General features: G+C 41.2%; 1 protein-coding gene across 26 annotated transcripts in view; it reads right to left on the bottom strand.

Moving 5' to 3' along the window:
- Positions 1-12,084, bottom strand: part of USP37 (ubiquitin specific peptidase 37) — a 94,914-nt gene that overhangs the window by 38,896 nt on the left and 43,934 nt on the right. For all 26 annotated transcript variants that reach the window (XR_016231885.1, XR_011387108.2, XR_011387106.2 and 23 more), the window contains 4 exons: positions 2,733-2,894; positions 1,788-1,919; positions 1,241-1,364; positions 259-449 (listed from right to left, as the gene is read on the bottom strand). Coding sequence is in view for 18 of the 26 variants with exons in the window: in XM_089329852.1 (XP_089185978.1) it covers positions 259-449; positions 1,241-1,364; positions 1,788-1,919; positions 2,733-2,894 (609 nt within the window). In the remaining 8 variants the exon portion in view is untranslated. The remainder of the gene's footprint in view (positions 1-258; positions 450-1,240; positions 1,365-1,787; positions 1,920-2,732; positions 2,895-12,084) is intronic.

Below are 12,084 nucleotides of genomic sequence, written 5' to 3'. Positions count from 1 at the left end.
CCATGTAAGTGGTGGGGACCCAAACACTTGAGCCGACATCCACTGCCTCCGAGGGGTGACATAAGCAGGAAGCTGGAAGCAGAACTGGGACTCAAACCTAGGTACTCAAGTTTAGTATAATCTGTGGGATATACCACCGTCCCCTTGACATAGGTTAGAAGATAAGGATTCGTAGTATTTGGTGTGTCAGAGGAATGTTTTGATCACTTGCCATAAATAATTAAAAGGGAGGAAAAAGTTTTCTTAGACACTACTTACGCTTTACAAATAATGGAGTGTTGAACCTCAAATTCCAAATTAGTAATAACAGGGCAAGTGTAAACTCTGGTAGCTGAAATATCTGGTGAATTTTCTTCTCCAGGAACAGGTTCAGTCTTCCATGTTTTATTTAATTTTTCCATATCCTCCTTAAGCTGGTCTAAGCACTGACTTAAAAATTCATGAGCATCCTAAGACAATAATGATATCCTTAATAATAGTGCAACATTTATCACAAGCATAGCTTATTAACACTGTGACTTACACAACTTAAGCACTTGGAAGTCAATTACACGTGACCAAGTCAGATTTATTCTAATAAGGGTTTTGGGGTTCATATCTTGTGGATCAAAATAAATGGCAGGCTTTCTAATGTTTTAAAAATATCTACTTATTCAGTTTAAAGGCAGAGCAATAGAGACAGAAAGAGAGAGGTCTTCCCTCTACTGGTTTATTCCTCACATGGCCACCAATAGCTGGGTCTGGGACAGGCTGAAGCCAGCAGCCAGGAACTCCATCCTGGTCTCCCACACGAGTGATAGGAGCCTGAGTACTTAGGCCATCTTCTGCTGCTTTTCCCAGGAAGCTGGACTGGGAAGCAGAGTAGCTGCAACCTGAACTCATACTTTGATATGGGATGCGGGTGATGCAACTGCCAGCTTCACCCAGTACATACAATGCCAGCTGCTGGATTTTATATTCTTAACTATCAGTTGCATAAATGATTCCTTACTTTGCTTTAAAAAAATCCTTATTTTTCTAAAATAACTTTGTAATTAACAGATCACAAGTTCTTTGAACACTGGCAAATCACATCTATATGTTAAAAAGGATTAAAACAAACAATAGAGTTACACTGAAGCTTACTATAACTCCTTGGGCTTTTCAACAAGCGATGAATAAACTACAAATCACATAGTAAATAAAAATCACTCCAATTCCTCCTATCTCTAAATCATCTTAAAAAATAATTAGTACTTACATTCTGCATATAACCAGAGAATCTCTCTGCTGTAGCTGAAATGGCATTTTTAACCTTCTTAAGTAAATCTTTTTTGGTTTCTGAATTACATATATCTTTTTTAATGAGCAAGTGTGCAAAGCGTCTGGTAAAACAGAAGACAAGGTTAGTTTGTTTTACAAAACGTTGTATGGCATTTTTTTTAAAAAAGATTTATTTATTTATTTAAAAGTCAGAGTTACAGAGAGAGGAAGAGACAGAGATCTTCCATCTGTGGTTCACTCCCTAAATGGCTGCAACAGGCCAAAGCTAGGAGCCAGGAGCCAAATACTTGGGCTACCTTCTGCTGCTTTCCCAGGCCACTAGCAGGGAGCTGTATTGGAAATGGAGAAGCCGGGACATAAACTGTGCCCATATGGGATATGCTGGTGTTGCAGGTGGGTGCTCTACCTGCTAGGCTACAATGCTGGCCCCTGGATGGTATATTTTAGAAAACAATGACAATTTTATTTTTATTATTCAACAGTATCTGAGCTAAAGGGTTACTCAGTAAGTATAAGACAATTACCTGAGAAGTGCATTGAATGGAATTTTCTTCCATGGAATACCCTGCTTAAGCAAGTCGTTTGCAAATGACTGGAGTGAAAATAAGGACTGTAAAATAGCATTCATATAGCAGGTATTTCCCAAGTTGGAGAAACTGAAAATGAAAGAAACAGTGCTTTAGAAGACAACAATAGTTTCTGAAGTCTGTTGGGTATTAGCAGGGTTCTCTTCCTGAGCATGCATCACCAGCAGGGCCCGTGAAACCACACACTGCTGGACCTCCCCCAAGCTTCTGTTCCAGCAGGTTTGGACAGAGCGTACAAACGTGCATTTCTAACCAGCCACCCAGTGATGCTGATGCTGAAGGTCTGGGGACAATACGTTGGGAACCACTGCATTATAACAATAACTTCGTTTCTTCTAATGGAAAATTATCTTTCAGATGGCTGCTAGTGTGACTAGGGACTTACCAAAAAGGTATTCATTTTTATTTACTATTTTCCGTTTTACATTGGGCTATAATTTACTGATTTTTCTTAAATGTATTTCCAGAAAAGGAACTAATGAATTATGGACTATATATGTGTTTAACAGATATTGCCACATCTTTCTTAAGTACACATATTTAAAAAATTTTTTATCTGGAAATATTTTTAGGCTTAAAAAAGTTACAAGAACAGTATTCTAAAATGCACCAAGCATTAACACTCTTTAACTACGTGCTTCATATCTAATACCCCCTACATATTTTCCTCAGACATTTGAGATGAGTTGCATACACTGAACCCCGTGGCGGCCATTGGAGGGTGAACCAACGGCAAAAGGAAGACCTTTCTCTCTGTCTCTCTTTCACTATCCACTCTGCCTGTCCAAAAAAAAAAAAAAAAAGCAAAGCATACTTTAGCTGAATCACTTCATGAAAAAAAAAAGTGAATGTGTATTTACATTTTTATAAGAATTTACCTACCCCTGCAGCTGTTGCTGTTGGTGAGAAGAAAGGGGCACTCTTGGTTTGTTCCAGCCAGTATAATCCTGGTTACATCTCAGTTTTTTAACAGAAAGAGGGGCTGGCTGAGGAAGAAATCCCAAACTTCTTTTGGCAGATGGTGTTTGACCTGAAACATTAGTCCTATAAAAAAAAAGAATAGATAAGAAGCAAAATATATTTTTGAACGGTGTTTATTTCTCCCTAGTAGATTCAGAGAATACAGTGTCTAGGAAAAAAACCTTAGAGAAATATTCGTAATAATTATTATAGGGAAAAACTCACAGATGTAAATTAGTAAGTGTTGATATATAGGTAAAGACTATGGATTACGGACATTCTTAATCTTTCATCAAAACAATCGTTAATGACAAAATTGTACAATTTCACAATTTTGTTCAATATTCTGTGTGCAGAGCACACATCAGTTTACCAAGTCTTGAAGAGGCTTCCACTATTTCTACCAGAACAAACATCACAACAGTCTTACCCAATCCACTTGAGAACTCCCTCCACTTCATATGATTAAAAGGGAAATGTCAGTCTTTTTTTTTTTTAAACAGATAGAGTTAGTGAGAGAGAGAGACACAGAGAGAAAGGTCTTCCTTCCATTGGTTCACTCCCCTAACGGCTGCTACAGCGGTGATGCGCTAATCTGAAGCCAGAAGCCAGGTGCTTCTCCTGGTCTCCCACGTGGGTGCAGGGGCCCAAGCACTTGGGCCATCCTCCACTGCCCTCCCGGGCCACAGCAGAGAGCTGGACTGGAAGAGGAGCAACCGGGACCAGAACCCGGCACCCATATGGGATGCCAGCGCCCCAGGTGGAGGATTAACCAAGTGAGCCACAGCGCTGGCTCCTGGATATGTCAGTCTTTTAAATTCTCCTAGATATTGTGATTGTTTTCCAAAAGGTTGTGCCAACTCATGGTTTTTAAATGATTTATTTATTTATTTGAAAAGCAGAGAGTTACAGAGAGAGGGTGGCAGAGAGAGACAGCTACCTTTCATTTGCTGGTTCACTCCCCAGTGGCTGCAACAGCTGGTGCTGGCCTGGGCCAAAGCCAGGAGCCTGGAATTTCATCTGGGTCTCCCACGTGGGTGCAGGAGCAAAAAGATTTGGGCCATCCTCTGCTGCTTTCCCACGTGCGCTATCAGGGAGCTAGACTGGAAGTGGGGCAGCTGGGACTCAAACCAGCACCCATAGGGGATGGGCTTAACCATGTGCCACAACACTGGCCGAATTTACACTTTCATCAACAGTGAATTTCCATTTTTTCTATATGCCTCCATTACTCATTATCAGAAATATTTTTACCAATACAGTGACATTTGATCTCATTATTTTATTTGCATTTTCTTAATGACTACTGAAGTTGAACACATTCTTGTTTTCTCTGAATTGCTTTTATATAACCTTAGTTTTTTTGTTTTGTTTTGTTTTGTTTTTTTGACAGGCAGAGTTAGTGAAAGAGAGAGAGAGAAAGGTCTTCCTTTTCTGTTGGTTCACCCCCCAAATGGCTTCTACGGCCAGCGCACTGCCCCAATCCAAAGCCAGGAGTCAGGTGCTTCCTCTTGGTCTCCCATGCGGGTGCAGAGCCCAAACACTGGGGCCATCCTCCACTGCCTTCTCGGGCCACAGCAGAGAGCTGGACTGGAAGAGGAGCAACTGGGACAGAATCCAGTGCCCCAACCAGAACTAGAACCTGGGGTGCCAGCGCCGCAGGCGGAGAATTAGCCAAGTGAGCTGTGGTGCCAGCCATAACCTTAGTTTTATACTGATTTCTTTTTTTCTTAAAGATTTATTAATTTCTGAAAATGAAAGTTACAGAGAGAAAGGGAGAGACAGAGAGAGCGAGATCTTCCATCCACTGGTTTAACCCCCAGATGGCCATAATGGTCAGCACTGGCACGGGGCAGAGCCTGGAGCCTCATTCAGGTTTCCCACATGGGTGACAGGGGCCCAAGCACTTGGGCCATCCTCTACTGCTTTTCCCAGGCCATTAACAGAGACCTGGATCGCAAGTGCAGCATCTGGGACTCGAACCGGCACCCATATGGGATCCTGTTGTTGCAGGCAGTGGCTTTACCTGCCATACAGTGCTGGCCTCTTATGTTGATTTTTTTTAACGATTATATAGTCTACATACTAATTCTTTGTCTATTACGTGTTTTAAGTTTATATAACCCAATTTGTCGATCTTTTTAAAATCATTTTACTTTTAGTGTCCTATTTAAGAAATCACCCTGTAATATAAGGTCACAGAAATGTTTCTTTATATTTTCAGTTTTAAACTTTGTTTTCTCCCTAATTTAAATCTTTACTTGAAAGTTTACTTTTGGGGGCCAGAGTTGTGATAACGGGTGAAGCCGCCACCTGCAATGCTGGCATCCCATGTGGGCGCAGGTTCGAGTCCTGGCTGCCCCACTTCGGATCCAGCTCTCTGCTATGTCCTGGGAAAGCAATGGAAGATGGTCCAAGTGCTTGGGCCCCTGCATCTGCATGGGAGACTCGCATGGGAGACTTAAAAGAAGCTCCTGGATTAGGATCAGCTCAGTTCTGGCCCTTGGGGCCATTTGGGGAGTGAACCAGTGGATGGAAGACCTCTCTGTTTTTGCAACTCTGCCTTTCAAATAAAAAAATGTTTTAAAAAGAAGTTTTATGCATGTTGTGAGAAATGAATATCATTTATTTTTCTATAACAAAAGTCAGTTGTCTCAAATTGCTTATTGTCTGGCTAGGTCATGTGTTAGCCAGTGTCTCATATTTTGCTTTAAAAATTATGAAAAAGAATATTCATTTGGGAAAGGAATATAAATATCAGGTATGAGGATTAGCAAATTTTTATAAAGCAAATATTTGTGGCCAGCACTGTAGCTTAGTAGGTTGAGCCTGTCTGCAGCACCAGCACACCATGTAGGTGCTAGTTTGAGTCCTGGCTGCTCTACTTCTGATCCAGCTCCTTGCTAATGGCCTGGGAAGGCAGTGGATGGCCCAAATACTTGGACCCCTGCACCACATGAAACCTGTACGAATTTCCTTGATGCTGGCTCAGTCTGGCCCAGCTCCAGCTGTTGTGGCCATTTGGGGAGTAAACCAGCAGATGGAAAATCTCTTTCCTTCTGTCTGTAACTCTTCCTCTTTCAAAATAAATAAATAAGGGGGTCAGCGCTGTGGCACAGCAGGTTAACGCCCTGGTCTGAAGCGCCCGCATCCCAGATGGGCGCCGGTTCTAGTCCCGGCTGCTCCTCTTCCAATCCATCTCTCTGCTATGGCCTGGGAGAGCAGTAGAAGATAGCCCAAGTCCTTGGGCCCCTGCACCCATGTGGGTGACCCAGAAGAAGCTCCTGGCTTCGGATCAGCACAGCTCCGGCCGTTGTGGCCATCTGGGGAGCGAACCAGCAGATGGAAGATCTCTCTCTGTCTCTACCTCTCCCTGTAACTCTTTGAAATAAATAAAATAAATCTTCAAAAAAAAAAATAAAGCAAATATCTGTGTAGCAACTATTAACATGAAAATCCCTCAAATGTCTTTCCAATTACAGCCCAAATCTTCCACCCTGAAAGTTACATTAGCTATTAGTTTTATCCCCGTCAACCCCTAAATTTTATAGTTTACAGTACAGTATGTATGTTTCTATCCTTTAACTTTCAATCTTTCTGCATCTTAATACTATAGCTGTTTTTCTCTTACGTAGCATATAGCTTTTTATTCCTTTAAATCCATTATGTTGGGGCCAACTTTGTGGCCTAGTGGATAAAGCTGCAGCCTGTGATGTGCCAGTTCACATTCTGGCTGCACTACTTCCAATCCAGCTCTCTGTTAATGGCCTGGGAAGTAGAAGATGGTCCAACTATTTGGCCCTCTGCACCTACATGGGAGACCTGGAGGAAGCTCCTGGCTTCTGGCTTCAGTCTGGCCTAACCCTGGGTGTTGCAGCCATTTGAGGAGCGAATCTGAAGATGGAAGATCTGTCTCTCCCTCTCTCGTTAAAAAACAAAACAAAACCCTAGTGTATCTTTTAAATGGAACATTTAGTAGGCTTACATTTAGCATAATTTAACATCAGTATCATTAATGATTTGGATTTATATCTTCAAGTTTATTATGCATTTATTATTTGTTCTATATGTAAATTTTAATAGTTATTTGAGATGTAGAACTACAGAGAGAGGAATAGATAGAAAGGTCTTCCCTTCACTAGTTCACTCCCCAAGTGGCTGCAATGGCTGAGCTGAGCTGATCTGAAGCCAGGAGCCAGGAGATTCTTCAGGGTCTCCCAAGCAGATGCAGGGGCCCAAGTGCTTGGGCCATCTTCTGCTTTCTCAGGCCAAAAGAGAGCTGGATTGGAAGAGGAGCAGCCTGAACATTAATTCACACTCATGATGGATGCTGGCGCCACAGGCATATTATTTCATTGTCTTCCTTCTGTTAGTTTGGAATATATTCTTTCAGGAATTAAATGGAGTTCCTAAAAATTGTATTATTTATTAAACACAAAACAGTTTTATTGAAGTATAATTGACATACAATAAAATGTATATATTGAAAATATGTAGTTTTCTAATTTGACATGTATACATCCATGAAACCATCACCTTGATTAAGATCATAAACATATACAAAGGAATTCTAGGGGTCCTCCATATCCTTCCCTTCCACTGTTCACCACTGTGGCCTTATCTTCATGAGCAGACAATTTTTCTAACAATATACAGTATCTGGCATTTACTACAATCCCATATAAATCACATCACACAACACACATTTTTATGGGGCTTCTTTGATTCAGCCTAATTATTCTGAATTCACATGTGTTGCCACCATGTATCAACATTGCATCCTTTATATTGCTCACTCCCCTTAAGAATATACCACACTGGAGCTGGCGCTGTGGCATAGCCGGTAAAGCCACCGCCTGCAGTGCTGGCATCCCATACGGGCGCCGGTTTGAGACCCGGCTGCTCCATTTCCGATCCAGCTCTCTGCTATGGCCTGGGAAAGTAGTAGAAGATGGCCCAAGTCCTTGGAGGCTCCTGGCTTCAGATCGGCACAGCTCCGGCCATTGCAGCCAATTGGGGAGTGAACCAGTGGATGGAAGACCTCCCTTCCTCCCTCCCTCTCTCTCTCTGACTCTCCATCTCTCTGTGTGTAACTGTGACTTGCAAGTAAAGTAAATAAATCTTTAAAAAAAATGCCACACTGTTCCACTCACTTTCTGTTTTGAATTCTTTTAGATTTACAGAAATGTTTTGAAATAGCAGAGGATGACTTTCACTCAGCTTTCCCTAACAAAACCAGAGTCTAAACACCAAATCCAGGAAATAAACAATGATATGCTATTAACTACTCAACTAACGCACACTATTCAAATTATATGTGCGTTCGCATTAAAATCCTTTTGCTGGTCTAGGATCCAACCTAGGGTCTACAGCACAAGTGACTGTCATGTTCCTTAGTCTCCTCTAATCTCTGATGGTTCCTCAGTTTTTCTTTATTTCTTCTTTTTTTAATGACTTGGGTCCCTGTTACCCATGTGGAAGACCGCCGGCATTTGGGCAGTAAGTCAGCAGATGGAAGATCTCTTTCAAATGAAAACCATTTTAAAAAAAATTTTCAATGTTGCCTCACTGGTAATGTTAATCATCATCACTTGGTTAAAGTGGTATCTGCTGGGCTTTGCTACTGTGAAGTTACTATTCTTCCTTCTGTAATCAAGAAGTATCTTGTAGGGAGATACTCGGAGACTATGCAAACATCCTGGTTTTCACCTATCTTTTGTCCACTAATTTTAGTACCCATGATGGAATCTGACTACATCATTACTGTAGTATTTGTCTAATGGTAACTTTGTATTCTTACCTTCCTTCTGCATTCATCACTGGAATTCTTCCGTAAGACAGAACTGCCCATTCACTATTTCAGTATGGATTCATATATATAAATATTCCTCGCCAAGGGTTTAATGCAGCACTATCATTGTTACCAGAATTCTAGTTTCTGCCACTCCTACAGGCAGACTCCTGTGTCGTTTGGCCATCCTTTTGTGGACATATCCTTACTTTCTGGTCCATCAGGATGTTACTGATTCATTCTGCATTTTCTGACCCCAAATCTGGAATCGACCATTAATTTCAAGGAGCCCTGGCTCCTTGCACTGGAGAATGGCACACACACTGTTCATTCCTAATGCCAATGAAATCTGACATGCTCCAAAATTTTTGGACTTTTTGAGAGCTGACATGAAGGCACACTTGACTTCTCATTCCAAGGTGCATTCAAACTGCAGATGCACCAAAACTGTTGTGCAAAATTACCTTCAGACATTGTGGATAAGGTATACATGAAATAAAAATGAATTCTGTGTTTATACTTGGGTTTATCCCCAAGATATCTCACATTTATGCAAGTATTCTATCTGAAAAATCTGAAAACATTTCTGGTTCCAAGCATTTTGAATAAGTGATACTCAACCTGTATTTGGGAACAAGTCTCTGGGCTCACTGCCTCAAGGCCCTACCGGGGAAAGGAAATATTTGTATATATAACCAATGCATATAAGCACATTGACTTTTTTTCTGAATTCGTCTATATATTTATATACATAAAGCTTTGAGTTCACACTGATACCTAATTCCAGTTGAACACCCAGGGTTCATCACTAGTCTTCCCCCTTTTCTGCTCCGACCGTGCAAACCTAGCTTTCATTATCTTCAATGTTTACTTGGTCACTGCAGGTACAAATATGAAGCAGTTTTAGAACTGCTGATTCATACCCTTGTGAGAAACAAATTTAAACCCAGTAAGATATTATTATATTATACAATAACTTTATGATAGACCCACATTTTAACTATTTTTCTTGCTCTCCAATTTTTCATCTGAGTTCATTTTCCATCTGCCTCAAAACTAACCTTTAGTATTTTCTTTAGTACTTCCTTGCTGGTGAACTCTGTTTTGTATAAAAAGGTCTGCTCAGGGAGGGAAGAGCAACGTATCATATTCTTAGAATATATCTATGAGCCTGTTGGGTTTCCCCCACCCAACAATAAGCCTTTCTTTAAAAAAAAAAATGCATCTATGAAATACATGATGGGGCCCACGCTGTCATATAGTAGATATAGGGGCCGGTTTGAGCCTCGGCTGCTCCACTTCAGATCCAGCTCCCTGCTAATGCGCCTGGGAAAGCAGCAGAAGATGGCCAAAGCCTTTGAGCCCCTGTACCCACAAGAGAGACCCAGAAGAAGCTCCTGGTTCCTGGCTTCAGATCAGCCCAGCTTCAGCCCTTGCGGCCTTTTGGGGAGTAAACCTGAGGATGGAAGATTTCTGTCTCTCCCCATCTCTTTGTGAAATAAATAAATCTTTAAAAAAACACATTAAATTCTCTTTATATTAATAAACTCAAGAATTTTTTAAAAGATATAGTCGGCTGGCACCACGGCTCACTAGGCTAATCCTCCGCCTTGTGGCGCCGGCACACCGGGTTCTAGTCCTGGTCGGGGCACCGGATTCTGTCCCGGTTGCCCCTCTTCCAGGCCAGCTCTCTGCTGTGGCCAGGGAGTGCAGTGGAGGATGGCCCAAGTGCTTGGGCCCTACACCCCATGGGAGACCAGGAGAAGTACCTGGCTCTTGCCATCAGATCAGTGCGTTGCCCCGGCTGCAGTGGCCATTGGAGGGTGAACCAACGGCAAAGGAAGACCTTTCTCTCTGTCTCTCTCTCTCACTGTCCACTCTGCCTGTCAAAAAAAAAAAAAAAAAAAAGATATGGTCACCTTTATTCTATTATTTTCACTTCATATCACTTCATATAAAATTCTTGGTTAGAAGTTTCAGTACACTTAAATAACATTCTACTCTTTTCTGGCTTCTTGCTATAGAAAAACAAGGTCAGATATTTTTGTTCTTTTCAAGGTAAAACATTTTCTCCTGGTTGCCTTTGAGATAAAATGACTTTGACTCTGCAGTTCCACAGTGACATCTCCAGGGTGGGTTTCTTTATCCTGCTTATTCACTGTGCTGTTTAAATCTGAAGTCTGATTTTTTTTTTTTTATCACTTTTAGAAAATTCTCAGCCAATATTTTCAAATACACTTTTTATCCCATTTGCCATCTCCCCTTGGAGACTTCAATTAGACATGAGAATTTTACTATGTGTCTTAACCTCTCCTTGTCCATATTTTCTCTGCATTATTATAGTATCTTCCAGTCAACCTTTCAAATAATTACTCCCTTTACTGTGTCTCATATACTGAAAAAAAACAACTGAAGATTTAATATCAATTTCTATATTTTACATTTCTAATTTTTAATTGGTTCTTTTCAAATTAGTGATTTTATAGTTTCAAGTTTTCTGCAGAAATTTCCTCTGAAATGTCAAATATTATTCTTTTATAATTTGACTCAATTCTTTTTTTTTTTATTTTATTTTTTTTTATTTTTGACAGGCAGAGTGGACAGTGAGAGAGAGAGACAGAGAGAGAAAGGTCTTCCTTTGCCGTTGGTTCACCCTCCAATGGCCGCCGCTGCAGCCGGCGCACCGCGCTGATCCGATGGCAGGAGCCAGGATCCAGGTGCTTTTTCCTGGTCTCCCATGGGGTGCAGGGCCCAAGCACCTGGGCCATCCTCCACTGCACTCCCTGGCCACAGCAGAGAGCTGGCCTGGAAGAGGGGCAACCGGGACAGAATCCGGCGCCCCAACCGGGACTAGAACCCGGTGTGCCGGCGCCGCAAGGTGGAGGATTAGCCTATTGAGCCACGGCGCCGGCCATAATTTGACTCAATTCTAAATATCTGGAGCTCTGTGGTTAACTGCTAATCTAAATGACTTAGTCTAGTAATCAATCAACAGTACTTCATAAAATCTAAGATGCAACAAATTATGAAATATACCATTTATTTTATGTACTTGTACTACTGAGAAAGAAAAAAGCAATGTCAACCGAAGTATATCATAATTTCTATGGCTTAGACCTACATCTTCATTACACATTGCTCTTCTTAGCAAAACTGATTCAGGTATTTCCGACAACTCATATTCAGGATCAGAATATTCCCTCTTCTCCACTCAGGGTCATAGATTTTCAGTTTCATAGATTTTCAGATTTCATAGGCTACTATCTATGCTACTAAAGACAGACGCTGCTGCTGCATTTCCAAACAGTCTAAGCCAACAACATTCATTTGATCGAGTTCCATACTGAGGTTTCCTTAACTTAATAAAAGGAGTTCACAGGATATTTTCAGACCATAACTAGGATTCACAGTCATTTCTTAAGTGCACAAAGTGGTCAGATTGAAAAATGAGTGACTGTAGTTTTTCAGTAGTACTACCAGAGA

The sequence above is a fragment of the Oryctolagus cuniculus genome, chromosome 3 (genome assembly GCF_051225735.1).
Source record: "Oryctolagus cuniculus isolate XC-2025 breed Fujian yellow rabbit chromosome 3, ASM5122573v1, whole genome shotgun sequence".
Classification (NCBI taxonomy): Eukaryota; Metazoa; Chordata; class Mammalia; order Lagomorpha; family Leporidae; genus Oryctolagus; species Oryctolagus cuniculus.
Note: the sequence above shows the minus strand (reverse complement) of the source record. Positions and strands in the feature narration are given on the sequence as shown.